The sequence below is a fragment of the Sesamum indicum genome, linkage group LG8, assembly GCF_000512975.1.
Source record: "Sesamum indicum cultivar Zhongzhi No. 13 linkage group LG8, S_indicum_v1.0, whole genome shotgun sequence".
NCBI classification, from domain to species: domain Eukaryota; kingdom Viridiplantae; phylum Streptophyta; class Magnoliopsida; order Lamiales; family Pedaliaceae; genus Sesamum; species Sesamum indicum.
This window is the reverse complement of record NC_026152.1, coordinates 21215317-21235655: the sequence shown is the minus strand read 5'-3', so window position 1 is coordinate 21235655 and position 20339 is coordinate 21215317. Positions and strand designations below refer to the sequence as shown.

The following is a 20339-nucleotide window of genomic DNA, read 5'->3' as shown; positions in this document are numbered from 1 at the left end:
CTCCACCACTCTTATCTGCTGCTGCTGAACAACAAAATTCTCAGGTAACGCCACACCCACATTTTGCTTCTCTGTCTCAACTCCAAGGAAATGTATCATCTGAGATCTCTGTATTTTCACTCTCAGTTGTAGCCTTCATCTAAGCGTTAAACTATGGGGAGTGTTTCTTCTGAGGAGGGGAGCGAGGAGAGGTGTGGGAGCTACAGCCTCAGCGCAGATGTTAGCGAGTCGGAGAGCTCCAATGGTGATGTAGAGGAGGACGAGGGCGGCGGCGCCTCGAGTTCCGCGGGTTTTTCTCCATTTGCTACCGGGAGTTCGGCGCCCTTGACGCCGACATTCAGTTTCCCTGTGATCGGAGGCAAGGATGTGGTGGTTTGGGACGAGAAGCCTCAGAAACGTGGTTCGGATTTGTCCGGTTTGTCCTTGCGGCTTGCTTACTTTTATCCACCCACCCACCGACTTAGATTTGATGCTTTACGAACATCACTTAGAATTTGAGTGTTCTACTTTTTAATCCGTTGCAATGTAGTGGCTTCCAACTTAAAATTAAGCGATCCATTTTTATCTATAACTAAAAGGCAGCCCAGCTATACAACAATTCTGTTGTTAAAAATGTTTTTGGGTTCAATAATCTATTCCGCGTCTATTAAATTCCTCCAGTGATTTATGCTATTTTTCATGATTTTGTTTTATACATAAATCTGCAATGGATAGGTGTACATCGAACATTTTGTTTCGTATTATTGTATGTTTTAGTCAGTAGATTGGCTTATCTTTTACCAATGTATTCTAGTTCCTTTTTTAAGTTCTGAAAGTCAGGATAATTTTCTGAAATTTCTGTTTTATTTTGACACATTTTTAGAAATTGAGATGATGAAGGAAAGATTCGCTAAGCTTCTTCTTGGCGAAGACATGTCTGGAGGGGGTAAAGGAGTTTGTACTGCACTAGCCATTTCAAATGCCATCACCAATCTTTCTGGTAATTCTCTTTATACATGCCCACATGATTTTTCTGTGCCCAACTGGTGGAATCTCTGTGCTCTGAGTATCTTTCATCTCAATCTTTGTCCATAATTCCAGCAACTGTATTTGGGGAACTGTGGAGGCTCGAGCCAATGGCTCCGCAAAAGAAGGCAATGTGGTGCAGAGAGATGGAATGGCTCTTATCTGTGAGTGATTCAATTGTGGAACTTGTTCCCTCAATACAACAATTTCCTGGTGGCGGGACGTATGAGGTAATGGCAACAAGACCGCGTTCTGACTTATATATGAATTTACCAGCACTCAAGAAGCTCGATGCAATGTTGCTTAGCATTCTTGATGGTTTCCGGGATACGGAGTTTTGGTATGTTGATCGAGGAATAGTTGTAGATGATTGTGATAAGTATTCATCAGGTGTGTTGTGTGGGAGGCCTTCAGTTAGACAGGAGGAGAAGTGGTGGCTTCCATGCCCTAAAGTTCCTGGAAAGGGATTGTCAGAGGATTCAAGGAAGAGGTTGCAGCAGTGTAGAGATTGCACAAACCAGATATTGAAGGCAGCCTTGGCCATAAACAGCAATGTGCTGGCTGAGATGGATATTCCAACTGCCTACATGGAAACCTTACCCAAGGTAATTTCTCCACTTATCTTGGTATAACTATTTGATAATCGATGATGGATCTATGGAAGTGTTGCTGACTAACTGACCTTTTCTTTGAGTTTAAAGAACTGATCAAGTATTTCATGATGTGGGCACAACTGACTGTCTAATATGCCCCCTCTAGTTTCCGTGTTCTTGAAAACACAGTTCAGGTAGTGATGTCTTCTGTGTAATTATGAAGATAGTATGCTTGGCAGGATCTACGTCTATTGTTGTTTCCAAACAGTTGCAATGCACTTTCCCTCTGCCTAATCGGGTTGATTCTATTCATTCTCATTATTTGCACATTTTTGGAGTATGAGTTATATTGCGTTCTTTGACATTTCATTGTATCCCTAAGTTGTCCTCTTTACAACAACATGATAAAATTCTTGCTAAAAATTGTGTGGGCCTTAAAGATAATTAGTCCTTAACCTCGTATCTTTTCATTTTGCACAAAAATTTCTTGCAGAATGGAAGAGATTGTCTGGGAGATATCATCTACCGCTACATAACTGCTGATCAGTTCTCACCAGAATGTCTTCTTGACTGCCTTGACTTGTCATCAGAGCATCATACGTTGGATGTCGCAAATAGAATTGAGGCAGCAGTGCATGTGTGGAAGCTGAAAGAAAGAAAGAAACACCCTAATGTTCAGAAATCTAAGCGGAAGTCCTGGGGTGGTAAAGTGAAGGGCTTTGTTGCAGATGGAGAAAAAAACCAGTTTCTAGCGCAACGTGCTGAAACGCTCTTGCATAGTCTAAGACTTCGTTTTCCGGGTCTTCCACAAACTGCACTAGATATGAGCAAAATTCAGTACAATAAGGTGGTTATTCTAATGTTCTTTATTCTCTTCTTTTTTACTTCCAAGTGGTCAGGGACACCATCATCTTGCAGAACGTCGAAGTTAATTTGAAAATCAAGAACTTACAGCCTGCAGATAGGATTAAAATCAGATTGATCCTATGATATTGAGATTCCCTTTGTAATATGTTTTGGATTTTCATTGATCGTAATTTATATTGCTATTTTGCATTACCATGCAAATTTCAATCAAACTTTCTAATTTCTCCTGCAGGATGTTGGGCACGCTATTCTAGAAGGCTATTCTAGGGTAATGGAGAGCCTAGCATTTAACATAATTGCAAGGATCGACGATGTTTTTTATGTAGATGATGCCACCAAATGCTGTGTTGCAGCAGAGTCTATGACAATTTTCAATAGGGGTGGAGGTTTCAGTGGCCTGCCCGTTCAGAAGAAGATGTCGCCAAGTCCCTTTTCAATTCAACACACACCCTACACATCTCCTTTTGCTACTCCAACATTTTGTTCATCCCCACCCTTGCCCAGTAGCCCAAGAAGATCCGTTACTCCTCTAAACAAAAGTGGCCTCACAGGAGTGCCGAACCATAAGTTTGACAAAGTCATGCCTGCTGACTTGGATAAACTCTGGTCATATGCTGGGAATCTTGGTTCCCGAAGAATTCCAGGTGATGCACCAGAGCGCGACTGATAGTATCTGGCTGACTGCTGTTGGGAGAGGTAAACCAGAGAAAGGTCATCTTATATATCCTGTATATTGCTTTAGCTTAGGTATTTTCTTGTTGAAGTTTTGACCTGTTTTTCTAGCACTTGATACAAATATTAGGTTTATTTATTTACTGTAGTTACGGAGTTTCAATATGCAATCAGTATGTGCCATTAACTGAACTTGGTTAGTCTACAGCTTGTCGATTACTGGACTTGATTGTTGATAACGTTTTTAGCAACTGCACTTGGTTGGTGATAGATGTTTCTAGCAACTGGGTGCGTACTAAATTGAAGCTCTTCTCTGTAAATTTCTTGTTTGCATTTGGATTTGAGAAAGCTTCAAAACAAGCTCTGATTTGTGGAGTCTGATTTGGAATCATAACAAACAGTGGATCTCACAAGCAGATGATGTTGATTGTGTCTGGTTTCTCATTGTTCTTTCTTCTCAAATAATATCAAGAGCTGAGGTTTCATTGTCATACTATGAAGACAAAAACAACGCTGCGTATGATATATCAAACACCAATGTCCTGTTAATAAGATGCATCTTTGCAGATTTACTTCCTGCAACAGTGCAACCTATACTGATGCAGCAGTGCATAAAAAAGATTTGCAATATCCTTGAGAATTTGAGGGCTTAATCATGGAGGATTACACTCAACGAAAGCCTAAAAAGAAGCAACTAGAGAGCCATACCACAAAACGATAATTAAAGGCAGACCATAAAATGCACTCAAACATCAGACAATAGCCATCAGACTAAACTTTTCAGCTCTCAGCCTTCTCAATTGTCCCCTTTTTTCACCCCACCTTAACTTTGCTCTACATTTATACCCACAAGTACAAAAGAAACTTCTTCAAGATAAATACCCGAAGTAGCTTCACTAAGATGATCCTTGACTTATGAACAAAAAAAGTGATGATAGCCAGCCACTTTCTTTGTTCTTTAAGAGACAGTAAACCAGCAAGTAGCAATACTGGATCAAATATATGAGACAACTTATTGGACTTGAACATATTTGGCTGACAGGAAATTAGAATGCAAACCGCCTATTCAAAGTGAACATAAGAATTCAGGAAAAGGACGCTCAGAAGGCGTAGGTGAGTTTAAATAAAGACCAGTTTCCAATCTGCTATAGCTAATGGGGCAATAAGTAAGGCAGTAGAGGAAGAAGGTGTAGCCTAGTCTCTGCCCGTAGTGGGGCGGTTGACTATTTAATTTTGCTCAAAAAAGGCTTTTAGCCATTCTCTCTTCTGTCTGTGAAAGGAGCAGAGGTGCCTTAGCAAGTAGATGTGCATGAATCAATCAAATTATTACATTTGCCTATAATACACAACATAAGACTAATTTAGAATTGAATTGATGAAGCTTAAAAAAGTATATGCAAGAGATTGAGGCCATTTAAGGATTAATCTTGAACTTGTCGGCCAATATGCTTCAGCATGAAAGTAGAATACTCACCCAAGTCCAACAACTTAGCAATGAACCACGGAATGCTACTTAAGAGAAAAATTGGGTTCAGAAAAGAAAATTAGAAAATTGCAACAAAAAATACATGTCAGGAAAGCCCCAAGATATTCGGATAGAAAGTTGCATCAACAATAGATGCTCATAAACTTCAATCCAGTATAACTATTATGACAGCATGGACATTTCAGCATTGTTTCATCTGATAAAATGATGTCGTTTACATGTCATAACAAATCCAAAGTCATAGGTGGATGAAATTTTCTAAATGAAGAAAAATGAAACGTATGATCCAATTCATAGAGTAGCTGACATAGGTCGATCAGCATCACCAACATGATAGGAGCCAAGTACAACCTTGGAACTGAAGAGATTGATTATTGATGCAGGTTGAAAAATCATGCAACTACCAACTGCAGTATGTTCTTACAGTTCATCCACTGTCAGCTATTAATCTCCCTGATTTCCAGAACTTTGAAATGTTAAATATTCAGTCGATACAGCCCATCCTGCAAATGAGAACGAACAACAAATTCAGTTTGCTACCCCTACATGGAAAAGATAATGCTAGCTAGTAGCAACTGTAAGACAAGACCGAAGGAAAAGAAATCCCATGTTCAGATGGTAGCTAGAGAGAGATTTCTACTTGATTTTCATCTCATAAAATTGCCAAGTATTTACGGCAAGGAACCCAAAGCAATCAATGTCAGAACTAAACAGAGGTTTAAAACCCTAATCACACTCCAGAACTCTTCTAAGCACCTCCACATATATGTAGGCGCCGGTATAGGACCAGAGATCTTGTAACTTTTGTGACATCTGAGATAACTTTTGTGACCAAAAGGCTTACATCTATTCTCATGTAAATTGCAAAACAGTAGTTCAAAGTTACTTGCACTGGAAACTCTGTACTAAAAGGATAAGAGAATCAACAAGTTATTCAGATGGAAAACAAAGCTTTTATGCAAATGTGTAAAGGCCAAGTCGGAGGAAAGGTAATCGTGAGAAACCAGAACTTACTTCTATGGATGCAGTTGAACAGACCCAATCAGGAGGAGGCCAAAACATCTTGGAATAACCAACGTGATTACCAATTGGCCCAATACTCCCACTCTCCAGATCAAACACTCCAACACCACGGCTCTTCCACAACCCATCATCATCCCTATTGCAATACTGATCAGTGAAAAATATACAGTTCCCTCTATACTTATCATCGCCAGAAATTTCTGAAGCCCGCGCTGAGAAGGTACAATTGTCACCCAGAAACAACAACCTATCCCCCAAATCAGCCAGTTCTACCCATTTTCCCACGTTTTCATCCAATCTGAACACCTTAAACTTCACAGTCCTCTCACTCATAAAACAATCAAACTCCTCATAAAACTCGAATCCCTCATTAAAACCTAAATCATCTGCTGGTCCAACGCTCAAATACATATCCACTAACAACAAGTCCCCATCCGAATCCACAAGAAACTTCTTGTCACCACCGAAAATCGAATTCGCAACAAGACTCACATTCAAATCCAGACTATTCACAAGAACAACTCTACCGGTGTTATCAACCGCATAAAATCTCCCTTCTCTAAGAATCACATCGTCATAAGGCGACGGCAAATCATCAATAACCCTCCATTTCTCGTCACCAGACTTATAAACGACCAATTTCCCAGACACGTGAATTGTCAAAAGCACAAACCCATTCCCCAAGTTATTAGAAACCGCAACTTTTTCCATGTAGAGGTTCCCGGCCTCTCCAATCGAATTCGCTGTCGGTCTAAAATTAATATACTGAAGAGCATATTCTTCACCAAGTTCTTTAACCCTAACATTGAAGAAATTAAAGAGCTTGGGAAAATTGTTAGGCAAGGGTCTGAATTGGGACCGCGCAAGCGGGTTTAGGAGATGCATCCGGGACGGATTATCCCGTTCGAGTTTGATGATCCATGAGGAATGATCGGTGAGGGGCGATTGGAGAGAATAGATGGTGCGTTTGGAGAGGTAAAAACCCCAGCTGGTGTCGGAAATGCCGGAATTAGGGAGGATAGGAAAGCGGGTGGCGGTGGTGGGTGGGGGGGGAACAGCAGCGCGCCAGGTAGCGCATACAGAACGGAAGCGGAGGACGTCGGTTGAGGTGGGGAGTTGTTGGGAGACGAGGTTGAGGAGTTCAGCGGGGAGGGTAGACCAATCCGCCATTGAATGAAGAGTGAAGCAAGGAAAAGAGAAGAGTATTAACTGTAGATTTGGACTGGTTTGCAGAGAGAGGGGGGAGGGGGGGGAGATGGATTTGTTGAGCGATGCCACGTTCCAACCGTAGCTTCTGCGAAAATGGGTTTTTATTGTAAGACCTTTCAATATAAATATATATAAAATTAAATATAATATATATCTCTCTCTCTGACTCTCTGCCTACAACTCCGTGTAAGATAGATAGATAGATAGATAGAAGCACTGTATACAACAATATATGATGACACAAAACTTTTTTTCTTTTTCTAAATAACGTTCAATCAAAAGAGAAGTTGATCCAAACTTTATATATTTTTATTTTTTTACTTTTATTAAATTTCAAATAAGTCCATATTCCTCTATATCAGGCCGTAGTTTATACTTCAAACAAGGAACCAACGAACACGAGTTATCCATCACACATCTTCTTGGGCTATTTCATTAAATACCACCCAAACGCAACAGAGGTTGGCTAGTGGCTCCCATCACATCAACTTCAGGCATATACAAGAACAAGAGTAGCACAAGTTCAGGTTCACAAGTTCCTGGACTTGGAGTCTACATATGTTGTGATACAAGATTCAAGCTTTTGGACTGCAGTCATGTATCCCTCACAAATTTCTTTCAAAAGCTGCAACCTTTTTTCTACTTGTGACCACGTCTGCAAGCTCATGTTAGGCTTCTCATAGCATATTAGTTTCACCAGCATCCCCTGTCCACAAGTTGCAGATATACATTAGCCTGTAGCAAAATGGAAAGAGCTAGAATGCTGGAGAAGTTTAATGTGCACTCCAAGTGCCAGCCTCACTCGTCTCATAGCATTTTCCTTTTTTTTTTTAAAAAAAAAAAATGAATTTATCTGTAGGACAACAATACTTCCCAACACATGGTCAGGAAAGAAGAACATTTTAATCCTGTGGGAATTTGCAGGATTCCATCCGTAAAACGAAAATATGAAGAACATGTATGTAATATACACACACACACACACGTATACAGTACAATTCAGTATCCTAAATGACTAACATACCTCGTGTTGCTGTTTCCGAGAATAGTCACGTAGAAGAGATTTTGCAAGTTTACTGCGTAGTGCGAGCATATCACCAGCGACATTACTGAAAATGAAGGATGAAAGGTGGTGGAGGACTAGCGAGAATGCCATTGAACTGCGTTTTGCTGCTTTGTCAAGGGCACCAGAGACCCATGATTTGACATAGGCATCCAGGATCCGCTCATCATCCTGCACCAATATCAAACTCATGAATTCAATTCATATAAGCTATCATCTCTAACAATGATTTAACATCCAAACATTTGCATGCATCACCTGCAGACAAATGCAATTTAATATGATTATATATCTTCCACATACACATCTCAATATTCTTTATTTCACAAAATCAACAATCTACAGGAGTGGTATGGATTCCTTTCAAAGCATGCCTTGCAAATTTCAGAAACAGTATAAGCCTCCTCGATTATCAAATAACATGTTACAAAATTTTGACATGACTAACATCTAACATTAACAGAACCAGCTGGAAAATCTTTTAACTGTCCTTCGTTACTAGCAAGTGAAATACTTCGAAACACAAGGAGAGAGAGGCAAAAACTCTTACAAGTGACAAAAATAGGCAGCTAAGCTTTTTATTACTTTTTTTTCTTCTAATTCTATATAGCTTCAGAAATAACTGATTTGTGATCAGAAAAGCTGACTGGTATGGCATTTAATCACCACAAAAAATGGTATCTAAATGCAAGAAGCATCTCTGCCGTCAGATAATTCTTTTTTGGGCTAGTTAGAGTAAATGAATCTGTATACTGGTAGTACCTCAATAGGCTTGAGATAGCCCTTAGCCTGTATACAGCACTCAGCCAAAGGAGGTAAAAGTTCAAGAGCACGAGCATTAGATAAGGCATTCCATGTCGAAAGCCTTACAGAAGCTTCAACAGATCTGTGCAAATATATTGCAACTTGCCGGCCAAATAATATGTCACCATAAGATTCAGCAGCAAATTGCTCTACTAGAGTTTCAATAAAGGTAGAGTAATTCTCATGGATTTCTGACTCAAATTGCAGGGACTCCACACTCAAGTTACCATGCAAATTGACAACTTCTCTTCCGTCAAGGGTCTCGCCATAAACATTCTGCAAAGTTTCATACACATCCCTGCTCTTCCCATTTTCAAGAATGCCCATTCCAGAAAGTAATATTACAGACATTGCATGCAGTTTCCAAACAACTGGAACGCATTTAACAGGAGAGCAGAACTCAGAGCCAAGGACACTAGTTATAGCTTCAATACCTAGGAGAAAAAAGAGTCCGCCATTGGCAACGTCTAGAAAGTTTGAAGGCACCTCCATATAGGTTTTTTTGTTAGAAGCACCAGGACGAGAAACGTTCTTCTCGCAATAAATGGTGGAGATTGAACTGAGAAACCAGTGTACAGGAAGAGGTAATCTCTGGTAAGCCCATTCCAGTGTCAAAGAAGATGACTCTTCATCAGCTGTGTTTGGTTCATCCATATCCTCATGAATAGTCTCCAGGGAACGGCCGTTTTGCTTCACAGGTTTGTGGCTAACACTATTGATTTCTCCTATGGCTTTTTGTTTCTTCTTTACAGTAAGCCACCTGTTCCTAAAGTGAGCGGCCAAAACATCAGCAAACAACAAGTATTCCCCATCTTCATATTGCCAACCAAAAGGTTTGTATCCTTTATGACAAAGGAACTGGTGGATGCCAAAATTAAGATACTTCAGAACAGGAACATGGAATATGACCCTCAGTAGCTTATCGATGACAGGGCTATTCCCTGGACCCACGATTAGACAAGCTGCAAGGCAACAATTTAGCCTATGCCCCATCCCTCCAGCTTCTAATGGATCTTCGGCAAAGGGAATTTCAGAAATTTCAAGCAAGTGAATGAGCAATCTCGCATCTTCCTGAGCCAACAAAGCATTTGAGGACCAATACCCTCCACCTTTGGCACCCCAGCCGACACCAACTCCTGGAGCAGGGCCTCCTCTCCCAAACATCTCAACAGGCTGCATGTATTGCCATTCATTAGTGATTAATTTCATTAAAGTTGTCAGCAAATATTGTACTTCAGCTGCACAGGACTTGAGTATCCCATTGGCAAGAACTTTATCTTCCCTTGGAAGACTTTGAAATTTAGATGGTGCATTATGAATCTCAAGGTCTGCTTGCTGGATCAACTCATCAACAAAAGCAACAACTTGGAACAATCCTTGAAGGCAACATGTAGAAGATATTGCCAACTCTTGCCCTTTTTCAATCCTCAAATGACATAAATACTCAACTATGGAACCATTTCCCCAAAGATTGTTATTGCAGATTGTATCACTTACCCCTGAAACCCTCAAATATCCATTTTTAATTATTTCAAGTCCAATCTTAGGTACAAAGTCAGGCAGCCATGGCAAATGATCATTTGGAGCGCTCATAGTATCCTCTTTTATCACAGCTTTCAGCACACTGGAAAGCATATTCAGAACAGAAGAAATGACCCATAACAAGGAATTTATTTCAGAATCCTGCAAACTGCGATATTTGCTGTCTTTATTTTGGCATTCAAAGAGTCTTGATACATGTGGAATGCTTTTCATATCTATCCACTCAACGGCTAGATCGATGATAGAACCAAAGTGACTCCACAACCAAGTCGCTTTATCTTGAGCAGTGTCGTCCAATCTTTCATGCATGCTTGAATAAAAATTGGGAAGTCTACCAGCTAAAACATCAAGAAGAAGGTACATTTCTCTCGTGATGGCACAATATTCATTCACCACATCATAGTTGACTAGCTTGTCCATTGTAGGAACACCAAGCCATATACATAATGAAGTAAAAAGGTCAGAAAAGTCAGAAATGCAATACCCATAATGAATGAAGACCTTCCAGATTCGTAATTGTTCGACCAGCAAAGCCGACGAAAGTCTGCAGGCCTCTCTCCCAGATTTTACCCATTGGTCAAGGGAGAATGGATGTCGGTACAAGTGCCAAGTCACCTGGCGGAAAATTCCATTCTTTATAAATGTCAAGCAATTCTTCTTCTCAACCTGAGCCAACGCCTATCAAACACCAGGAAAGAATTTTGTCTGAACAAATGAAAAAAGATCCACACAAGCTAGAAAAACCCAATTGGAACGTGATAAAAGAAACTTAATCTGTTAATCTTAAGGGCACAGCTTACTTTTAAGAGCATAACAGATTTTATCTTGCAAGAATTGATTTCCATTTGTTCTTTGGAGGCGAATCTTCTAGCAACTGTCTGAACAAGCCTTCCACAGTCCATAACTGCAGCAGCACATGTTGGGGAATGCCTTGATATGGCAATCAATATAGAGATTAAGCATTCTTCTAATGGGGCAGCAGGATCCGTCTGGTACCAGAGGAATCAATAAGTTCATTTGCAAGATATAGATAATGGTATTGCCAGCAATAAGTTTCCATAGTTTGTTAAGCTGATGCAGAGAACTTGAGACTATTTGCATCAAACTGCTTACCTCCAAGAGATAGCAGATTCTTGGAAGAATCCCCATCCTAACAAGACCAGCGGCAAAATCCTGCCCAGCAACAACTATATCATCCTGAATAGTGTGTTCACCTTCAGCTGTGTCACCCACCGACTCCTCAGGAAAACAAAGGATATTAGAAGGTTTGGTATTATACTTCCAAAAGCCACCACGAAGAAAACCAGAATTAACATCTTGTTTACTTCTAAACACAGGTGCAGTATGAACATCCCTAGCATACTTTGGTGCCTTCTGAGAAAGAATGACGCCACATGTTACGAAGATGAACTCATAATCCAAGAACGACAATAACAAAACATTATATCCGAAATCAGACCATACCTCCAAGATGTCAAATACGATATCATTCATATCGCAGCTTAGCACACTTTGAATGGCTTTGGCACAAGCAAGGACCACGGAGTTGTGGTTATCATCAAGGGACATTCTACAAATAGGGTATACCAAAGCATCAGAGTATATAATAATAAAAATTCTAGGCTCAACTGAAGCTATCTGTTTCAGCTATACATTAATAGAAGGCAATAAATAATTTTGGCAGGAGAAGGGTATGCCAATTTACAAAGCCAGACCGACCAAAAAGCAGCTTATCATATACATCCTAAAATTTTCAAACTTCATTATATGAAAGAACACTCAACATGAACTTACTCAATTAGGGAGGTAATATTTGAAACAAGTTTGCTAAGAACTAGAAGTGCTTACCTTTTCGACATCAAACTTCATACACATTTACAAAACTATCAAGGTTATATACTGGTGAAAATGATTTCAAATTACAGGGATACACCATTAGCTATGCCTACAAACTATAATATCAAGCCAGGAGAGTGTGTGATCCATATGGATAATGTAAAACCATACAACAAACTTGATTTAATAAATCAGTAGAAGGTATGCCGTAGGACTATAACATACAAAAATTGTTTCACTCAAAATAGAGGAAAACAGAACACTATAACTAGACAAGATAAGAAAGGATGCATTTCAAATTTACCTAAGTGATAAAGCAAGCTCAGGCTCTGGGCCAAGAGTAAAAGCCCAAATAGCCTCCCAGTCAACAGACCCCTCAGCATCAGTACCGTTAGAAGCAGAACCAACTTGCTTTCGGCAGATGCTGCAAATTGCCCTATCAAGGATAGCTGCAATAAGATTTAAAGCAAAAGTCCGCTGCCCAGGAACCTGAAACAAATTTTGCAAAGGCATCCATGATTACTATGGAACACACTGGTGCCAACAGGCATGTAAAGGAAACTGGCTTCCATAAGTCATTCCCACTAACCACACTTCTAGTTAGGGCCACTGCTTCTTTAATTGTGTAACCAGCAGCACCAGGGTCACCTTCAGTTCGAAGAAAATCACGTTCGGCAACATTATCTGCATTGTATCCACTTGCAGATGATGCCTCACCTACAACCAGGGCACATTGCAATCAGCACATTTTCTGACCCATCAAAACAACACTCTCAACTATAATAAAGGGAATAGACAAATTAAGGATGGCCGCATCTAACTTTTGATATATTGGATCCCTGTCATCACAATATCCAATCTCACATCCGACTTGGTTACCGACTTGTACAGACTGCCTACTGATATTCAATATTGACAGAAGTAATTTTTCAAGCACAAAAATTTGGTAAAAAATCTCTGACAAGAAAATTCATTCTATAGATTAGAAGATGAAATTTTTCCAAGGAAATTCTTCTGATGAACAGCATGAAGAGAGTTAGAACCTTTTAGATTCAAGAAAATACATCCTGAATTTAGCAACCATGTAATATGTCATTTCATTAACACTAACCAAGGGCTGGAAGAATAGTACAATACACGGTTTTCTTTTTATGGCGCACAAATAAGTACATGATTTGTGAAATCAACAAAAATATCACGCACAGAATTTTGAATAGTCACATGAGCTTGTTTTGCAGCCTTACCGTTATCCGATAGATGAGCAAAATCACTGCCAATAATGTTGCCGTCCAAGAAAAATCTCATATTTCTAACACGCTCAACTCTTTTGCTCCAAGCATCCCACAGGCCACAGTTCTGTGGACTTGTATTTAAGAAAGATTTATCACCTTCATCTTTTGGTGTGTCCTGAGGAACTTTTTCCACAGGCTTGTCAGAGATACTGTTATAAGAGTTCGCTGTCAACTCTGAGAGATTCTTCTCACGCTGCATATCGTCTGCTTCACCACCTGCAATTTCGGACAAAGTACACTTCTGCCTCTTGACTTTGGCTTGGCCCCGTTTTTTCAGGGCATTTATCAATTCTGGATTCAGCTTTGCCATTATTTCAGCTTGAGCTTCAGCAATCTCATCAGCAGACATTTTTGCCAATCGAGCATGATTCTCAGCATCAATCTGACTTTCAAGACTGCCTTCTCCACCAACTACATTCTGTGCAGCAAAACCAGAAGCCACATGCAATTTGTGCATGTGTTGCATTTTCAAATCCACTCGTTTTTCCTTACTCGACTCATTCTGCATGGGCTCCTTCTCCACCAATGTAATGTCCTCAGATCTATTAATGTCACTCTGCGGCCACTGGCCTGGTTGAACAATATTTTCATTCTTGACATGTTCAAAGCTATGGAACTCCTTGTCACTAGCCATCTCTGACATGCCTAAAGTTTTCTCCTTCAACTCCTTAGAGACCGAGGAAGCCTTGTCATATTTTGTCATAAAATGCTCTTTTGCATTGTCGACACATGAAGTACCATGCAGCTTGGCATTATCTGGACCAGCAGTTTCTCTGTTTAAATTACCAGACTTTCTTTCTTGCGTTTTATGGCCAACTTCCAACGCATTCAAATGCATTTCCTTTTTCTTCTCATAAAGCACAGAATTACTGTCATTTTTCACTATTTCCTTCCATTGGCTGAAATCTATACCTTTCTTTTCTTTTCTTTCTACAGGATTAGCTACACCAGCAGCCAGTTCCATCCCATCACAATCTTCCCCTTCTCCAACATCTTCATCCGCATCACCATTATCGTTGATAATTTTAAAGTTTCCAACTTTAGGACCCCAATGCTGTTAAACAACATTGACAAAATAATCATTGTTCCGCAACTGCGTTTATGCTCTGATAATGAAAGTGTTCGAAATAAAAGTATACGTACATATATATAACGCAGCCAAATTAACTTATTTCAGCTGGTTCCACAATCTACATCGAGACAACATAAAATAGGATTCATGCTTCAAGAACCAATGATGACGGACTATAATATATAAAGAAAATCAGACAAACCCAATACAAAAGTAACGGATAAAAACACAGAATCAGTTATACATACTGGGCCATGTGAGCGATGGCGGGCCACCGGAAAAGGCAGAACAGTGGGCCGGGGTGCCGTAGTCGGACCCAAAGGCCTGGCTTGCTTGTTATCTGAGAAGCCCTTTTCGACTATGCTCCCCACCAGCCGTGCGGCGTCGTCTTCACTAATTTGTAGTGGGGTTGCTCCCAAAATCTTGGGTTTTGGGTTTTTGCTCCCATCGCTAGTCTCATTCTTCATAGTTAATTCCGGCTTATTCACAGAACTGAGAAAGCAGTGTCTGAGTTGCGCGCGCGGTTGTGGAAGAGGGGATGTTTGAAGTTCAAGGGTGAAGGAGCCGAATACTTCTTTCAGGGAAGCCGGTTGTCTCAAAGTCAACTCTGAAATTTTGACTCGAGTGAGCCATAGAGAGGCGTAAAGAATAAAAATGGCCGAGAAGGCGCTTGGGCCTCTTTCGCCAGCCCAAAAACAAGAAAGACATGGTACCTCATGGAGCCCAGTCTGACAGTTTCATAATGCCTAAGATGACCAAAAAATAGACTTGTCAAAATAAAAAGTTCAGCTAATCCAAGTTCCAGAAAGCCTGATCCAGGAAGACTTTACAAGCCACCAAGAAAATTTAGAAATTTGAGGTCCCCTAGCTAAAGTTAAATGTCATCCACATAGCATCCACGGATGATGCAACCATGTAGGACATTTCGAGGCCCCCTCACTAAATAGGATAAGGACTAGTAGTTTCTCAGTGGCACGTGGCGTTCTAAGGAGATGTACTATAAAGACTAACAGACTTTGAGTTTAGCTGAAAGAAGACTCCCAACCACCTTCCTAAAAATTAAGGCAGTCTTATCCCCTATAAAATACACAACAGATTCCATCAAGCATCCAAATCTTAAGGGATCCTCCAATTGTCCCTCGAGTCTGAGAGGGATGAGCTAGTCGCTGGGAACTTTGTACCAAATATGAGGGAGTTTTAGCATTATCTAACAATTTTGAGGTTATGCTCCCTCAAATTCATGGCCTCATCCAACCAATTTATGGTTGTCTAATAAATAAAGAGGTTTCCAGCGAGAGAAAATATGTTTTTGATATGTTTTACACTTTGAGTCCACCTACTACAAATTTCACATTTTTTGTACTATGTTAGTCTAAAGGAATATTTTAATTTCACACTTAGAGTTTTGATTCCGTATCAATCTCTCTATTTTAACTCATTTGACTGTTTTACCTTCTACTACTTATTTCACTACTTTTCACTCCCATCATTTGTTCCATACATGTGTTTTTGCATGCATCTATATAATTGTGATTATATATAACTATATCAATTATCATATTTTTTATTAAATGTTAAATAATATATGTTTTTATAAACATAAAATTTTAAATCTATATCGTTGATTTGATTTAAGTAAAATCTAAATCATTGATCTACTAATTAAATTTAAACCTTAGATTTAAATAAAATTCAATAGTTCTTAAATAAGGTTATGAATGTAATTTTTATAATTAAAATATTAAAATAAAGGCAAAGTGCGTGAATTACACGAAATCAAAATTAAATTTTTTTATTTTAAAAAATACAAAAAATAATTTAATATTTTTTTCCTAACTATATAATTTGCTCATTTATAATATATATGAGGTGAAATGCATTAAAATCCGGACAAAAATATATAGATAACTTCTCATTGGAAATTAGTGCGGTGCACCCATAAAAGTTATCTATATTTTGGAATTTTAATTTTGGGGAAACTCAAAGATAGTTTCTTGCAACTAAAATTTAAATATGCATTTCATTTGTTCTCTGAATCTCAAATTATGAGTGAATACTCTAACAAGTACTTATAAGCGAACATTTCATTATTGTAATACCCACATCTTTAATGTGACATATAAAACTCAATTGTTGAGTGAAAAATGTGAATTTTTGGAATGTTAGCAGAACATTCTTTAATCTGTTGAAAAGGCAAGGAGCTTTCCTCTTAAACAGCTCCATCCTAGAAAATTATGAACCAAATTGTATTCAGGACTGGAAGCAGAGGGCCCAAAGCATAAAAGAAGATAAGACCACTGATGTAAACAATGGGCAACTGTTTTCCTGACTTTGACAAGCGAAACCCACGAGCTTCAAAGTTGAGGAAAATTTTAACTTAGAAGAAAACTCTTGTAGTTGTAGCCTCTCAGCAGAAATCAGTGTGTTGTCAAGTTGGAAATTGAAATGAGTAGCAAAGACGATGAGAGTCAGTTCATCTATTAGGAACCAAGAAATATGAGGCCTGCGCAAGGAATAAGGTGGCGCCACTGTCCCACATCGATGTGGTATAGGCAAGATGAGGGGATGAGCATTTAGATAAAGAGGAGAAAAATACAAGAGTTCCATACTTACCTGGACGGGGTCAATGGGTGATCAATAAGGCCTATGGCCTAGATTGGCGACCTCCATTGCACTTAGGAGGGGCGCCCGTCTAAGGTCGGCCCAAGTGGTCGAGCCTACGTCATAATTTGTGGTAGTGGGGGCCTGCGTTCGCGCGGCCCTCGCCCAAGTTTAGTGCAACATTATCGACTGCATATGACCCTCTCACTATCAAATGGGCCTCAGTTGTAGAAGTTTGATGAGGCCCTTTTTATTAAGTATTTGGATGGGTTGAAAAGTGAAAAGTATAAGAAAATTCAAAGTATAAATGAATGTCTACTAGGAAGAAGAGATGGAGATGAACTACAATTTGATGTGTATGATGGAGTGGACGGAAAAGTTGGAAAGTACAAGGCTAAAAAAATAAAAAAATACAGTTTTTATTTGTTTTTACTCTGTCATTTATCTATATATCTTTATATCTAATTTTTTCCAATATGTCTGGAGATAATATACAAAATTTGTTTTTAGTACCAATAAAGACTGATGTTTGAATTCGAATTGGTTAGTTGAAAATATTATTAGTAGTTTTTATTTTATTTAAATTAAATAATTTAGAATAAATGAACAATACTCATTCTGATAAATATTTTTATTAAAAAAATATTCTTGTTCATTGATAAACATTTTTATTAAAATTTTGATATACTAAAATTATATTAGTATAATATTAATTCATTTATTTTCTAATAAAAAATGAAAGAAAGAGTTATTCAATAAAATTATAAAATTAGTCTTTTGTTGTCAATCTATTTTCCTCGTACCAAAAAATGGGAAGTATTTCAGATTTACTCCGCTAACAATCATACAAAACAACTTGAAGTAACACTATCCCTATATTTGGTTTAATGTTTGGGCATTTACCAAGACAAGATAAAAACACCCAATGTTTGTTTTACACTTTATCTGTGTGTTTTTTATTTTTCAACTTTCATATATATATTTATATATATAATATAAAAAAAACATGATTTGACAATGAACAGTTATTTTTTTTCTCCCAAATCCCAACAATCAAACATACACAATTTATTTTAAAATATTTTAAATTACCTCAAAACACAAATCCAAACATACGATCTATCTCCAACATACACTTGTTTATCTCTATTTTCTCTATCTCAAAAATGCCAAAACAAAACACTCAAAATACAAATAAAAAAATTATGTATTATTCTTTCCTTCCCATCCCCTCTCACTTCTCTTTTCCTCTCTCACTTAAATCAAATGAGTCCTAATTAGAAGTTGAACGTATTAGTATGTGAGTAAAGTTTTTATAAACTGCATAATTGTTTTATTGGACTAACATATGCATGCTTTTTGGAGGGTCCTTTTCTTAATTGGAAAGGCCCCAATAATTAAGTCTGAAGATTCTGATATTTGTATACTGGCAGACTGTTTTGCATTACAATTGTGGAGATTTTTAATTGAGAAGATAAATTTGTGGTGAAGTAATGCAAGATTTGGTTTGGGTTTTGTGCAACCCCCGTCCCACATCATGGTTTTAATAAAGCAGATTAAAGGGTTCAGAAGCAACCATCTTAGTGAGGTTCTAACCGAGGCTGGTTGAAAACTATTTCCTCTAAGGAGAATTTCTGGAAGGGTTCCCTCTAATCCAGAGTAATATATAATAGAGTATGTAGGCGAAAAGGAAAATGTATTTATCATAAGACAATGCGCCAAACCCATCTCAGCTTCAGCTTGCTTGCTTGATATTCATTATTTGGATCATTCATTATTCAACTCTATGACATAGCTTTTTTCGGAATATTATCAAACACCTTCCCCTGTCTCAACTGAAATCGCACCTACTCATTCAAGTCAAAACTATAAGTCGCCAACTACACATAGCGACTTAAGTTCAAAGCATGGGATTGAACGAAACCCGACACTTCACCTCCGCAATCAATGATAACCATCGTCTTCCTCAATTCTCAACTTTCCACTTTCCACACAGATTAGTGGCAAAATAATTAACGAAACAAAAATGGCAAGCCCATCCGCCCAGACCCGAGAACCCAACCCGGGAAATCCGGGTCTAGACCACCTCCCTTCCGCCCTAATCGCCACCATCATGACCAAACTCGACGTCCCCTCCATCCTATCACTCGCCTCCACGTGTATGACCTTCCGCTCCTGCGCCGCTCACATCTTATCTTTTATCCCCAATTTCCATCTCCTCGTAAGTTCTCAATTTAGTTGCGATGGATTAGCATTTCGGTTTTAACATTTTCTTTTGGCTAATTTTCCTCCTGTTGGAATTTTTTAGGATATCGCGCCGTCCATGGATTTATTGAGGCCGTTACTGCCTCCTGACAACCCCTACTTGAGGAGCCTGAAGCTGGATTGCACGCGCCTAGATGATTCTTCTTTAGATTTTCTCCTTCGCCCCTCTTTGCAAGAGCTGTGCCTCCGCAATTGTGCAGATTTTAGCGGCAAGCTTCTGTCTAAGCTTGGACACAGTTGCAAAGACCTCAGGTTTGTCTTATGTCACCATCTCTGACCAAGATTCACTTTTACATCGGGATTTCTGGCTTGATTTGTGATAATTGTTATAGTTGTCTGTTTCTTGGTGGGCATGGTTGGAGAATTTTTCATCTTTATTGGCGTTTGATTATGGGTTTGGTGTATATTATTTGAATTTGAAGTGATTTCTTTTTCCCTTTCTTTTGGCTGTTATTACAAGTAAAATTTGTGTAAAAAACATGCCTTTTCAGGTTTCTGTACTTGAGTTCTGTAGCAGAGAAAAGGGGACGATCAGTTGATGTATTACATCTAGAGGAATTGCTCAGTGGTTGTTCTCACCTGGAAGTAAGGCTTTATCCCGTGATTTACTTGGATAACTGTGAAATTACTACCTTAAAGTTTTGTTTCAGATTGAAGAAATTGGAATGCTTTATATTATCTGAAGTTGCATTTAATGTGGTGGGTTGGAAGGGGGATGAGACAGGATATGGTATGCGTGTGTTATTTACCTCGAATGAGTTATGGAAAAACTCTTAAACGATGATATTTCTCATGTGTATGGTTTTTATTATTTGGAGTGCGCACAGTAACTTACATCAAGTGTATTGACGTCCAGGACTGTTGGGTTTTCTCCTAGCTAACTTCATATGACACATATATACTCTCTGTATCATGAAATGCAAAAGGAAGAATTTTTGTTTGTTTGCACATTGTTTTGTATATTTGTCTTCAGAAATACAGAAAATGTTCCAAATGTAATGACCTCAAA

At 38.7% G+C, this 20339-nt stretch overlaps 4 protein-coding genes across 6 annotated transcripts in view; 2 read left to right on the top strand and 2 right to left on the bottom strand.

Annotated features, from left to right (window-relative positions):
• LOC105169826 (rop guanine nucleotide exchange factor 1) lies at positions 1-3535 on the top strand. Its single transcript, XM_011090361.2, has 6 exons — positions 1-44; positions 127-415; positions 863-979; positions 1081-1610; positions 2092-2445; positions 2698-3535. The coding sequence occupies exons 2-6, from the start codon at positions 154-156 to the stop codon at positions 3130-3132; spliced, it is 1698 nt and encodes a 565-aa protein (XP_011088663.1). The 5' UTR covers positions 1-44; positions 127-153; the 3' UTR covers positions 3133-3535.
• On the bottom strand, positions 4707-6964 carry LOC105169825 (F-box protein SKIP23-like). Its single transcript, XM_011090359.2, has 2 exons — positions 5638-6964; positions 4707-5126 (listed from the first exon to the last, which is right to left on the bottom strand). The coding sequence occupies exons 1-2, from the start codon at positions 6814-6816 to the stop codon at positions 5100-5102; spliced, it is 1206 nt and encodes a 401-aa protein (XP_011088661.1). The 5' UTR covers positions 6817-6964; the 3' UTR covers positions 4707-5099.
• LOC105169823 (transcriptional elongation regulator MINIYO) lies at positions 7143-15095 on the bottom strand. 3 transcript variants are annotated; one of them, XM_011090357.2, is made up of 11 exons: positions 14713-14853; positions 14536-14582; positions 13345-14446; positions 12690-12817; positions 12405-12589; positions 11729-11834; positions 11378-11638; positions 11065-11253; positions 8681-10942; positions 7880-8089; positions 7143-7561 (listed from the first exon to the last, which is right to left on the bottom strand). In XM_011090357.2, exons 3-11 carry the CDS (start codon positions 14354-14356, stop codon positions 7385-7387), a joined length of 4530 nt encoding a protein of 1509 aa, XP_011088659.1. In that variant the 5' UTR covers positions 14357-14446; positions 14536-14582; positions 14713-14853; the 3' UTR covers positions 7143-7384. The 3 variants fall into 3 exon arrangements, with proteins under 3 accessions (XP_011088659.1, XP_011088657.1, XP_011088658.1); XM_011090355.2 differs by lacking the exon at positions 14536-14582 and having other exon boundaries at positions 14713-15095; XM_011090356.2 differs by lacking the exon at positions 14536-14582 and having other exon boundaries at positions 11378-11635; positions 14713-15095.
• LOC105169822 (F-box/LRR-repeat protein 10) overlaps positions 18834-20339 on the top strand; it is a 3677-nt gene continuing 2171 nt past the window's right edge. Inside the window, exons 1-3 of the mRNA XM_011090354.2 lie at positions 18834-19286; positions 19374-19582; positions 19822-19915. Of these exons, the coding sequence (XP_011088656.1) occupies positions 19092-19286; positions 19374-19582; positions 19822-19915 (498 nt within the window). The 5' untranslated portion in view covers positions 18834-19091. The remainder of the gene's footprint in view (positions 19287-19373; positions 19583-19821; positions 19916-20339) is intronic.

Excerpts from the sequence above, each read along its gene's own strand:
- LOC105169825 (XM_011090359.2), bottom strand. The coding sequence starts at position 6,816 with ATGGCGGATTGGTCTACCCTCCCCGCTGAACTCCTCAACCTCGTCTCC. Across the intron at positions 5,127-5,637 it reads GTTCAACTGCATCCATAGAA|GATGGGCTGTATCGACTGAA; the intron begins GTAAGTTCTGGT and ends TCTCATTTGCAG.
- LOC105169823 (XM_011090355.2), bottom strand. The coding sequence starts at position 14,931 with ATGAAGAATGAGACTAGCGATGGGAGCAAAAACCCAAAACCCAAGATT. Across the intron at positions 12,590-12,689 it reads TGGCCCTAACTAGAAGTGTG|GTTCCTGGGCAGCGGACTTT; the intron begins GTTAGTGGGAAT and ends AATTTGTTTCAG. Across the intron at positions 11,254-11,377 it reads GAATCTGCTATCTCTTGGAG|ACGGATCCTGCTGCCCCATT; the intron begins GTAAGCAGTTTG and ends CTCTGGTACCAG.
- LOC105169826 (XM_011090361.2), top strand. The coding sequence starts at position 154 with ATGGGGAGTGTTTCTTCTGAGGAGGGGAGCGAGGAGAGGTGTGGGAGC. Across the intron at positions 416-862 it reads ACGTGGTTCGGATTTGTCCG|AAATTGAGATGATGAAGGAA; the intron begins GTTTGTCCTTGC and ends ACACATTTTTAG. Across the intron at positions 1,611-2,091 it reads ACATGGAAACCTTACCCAAG|AATGGAAGAGATTGTCTGGG; the intron begins GTAATTTCTCCA and ends AATTTCTTGCAG.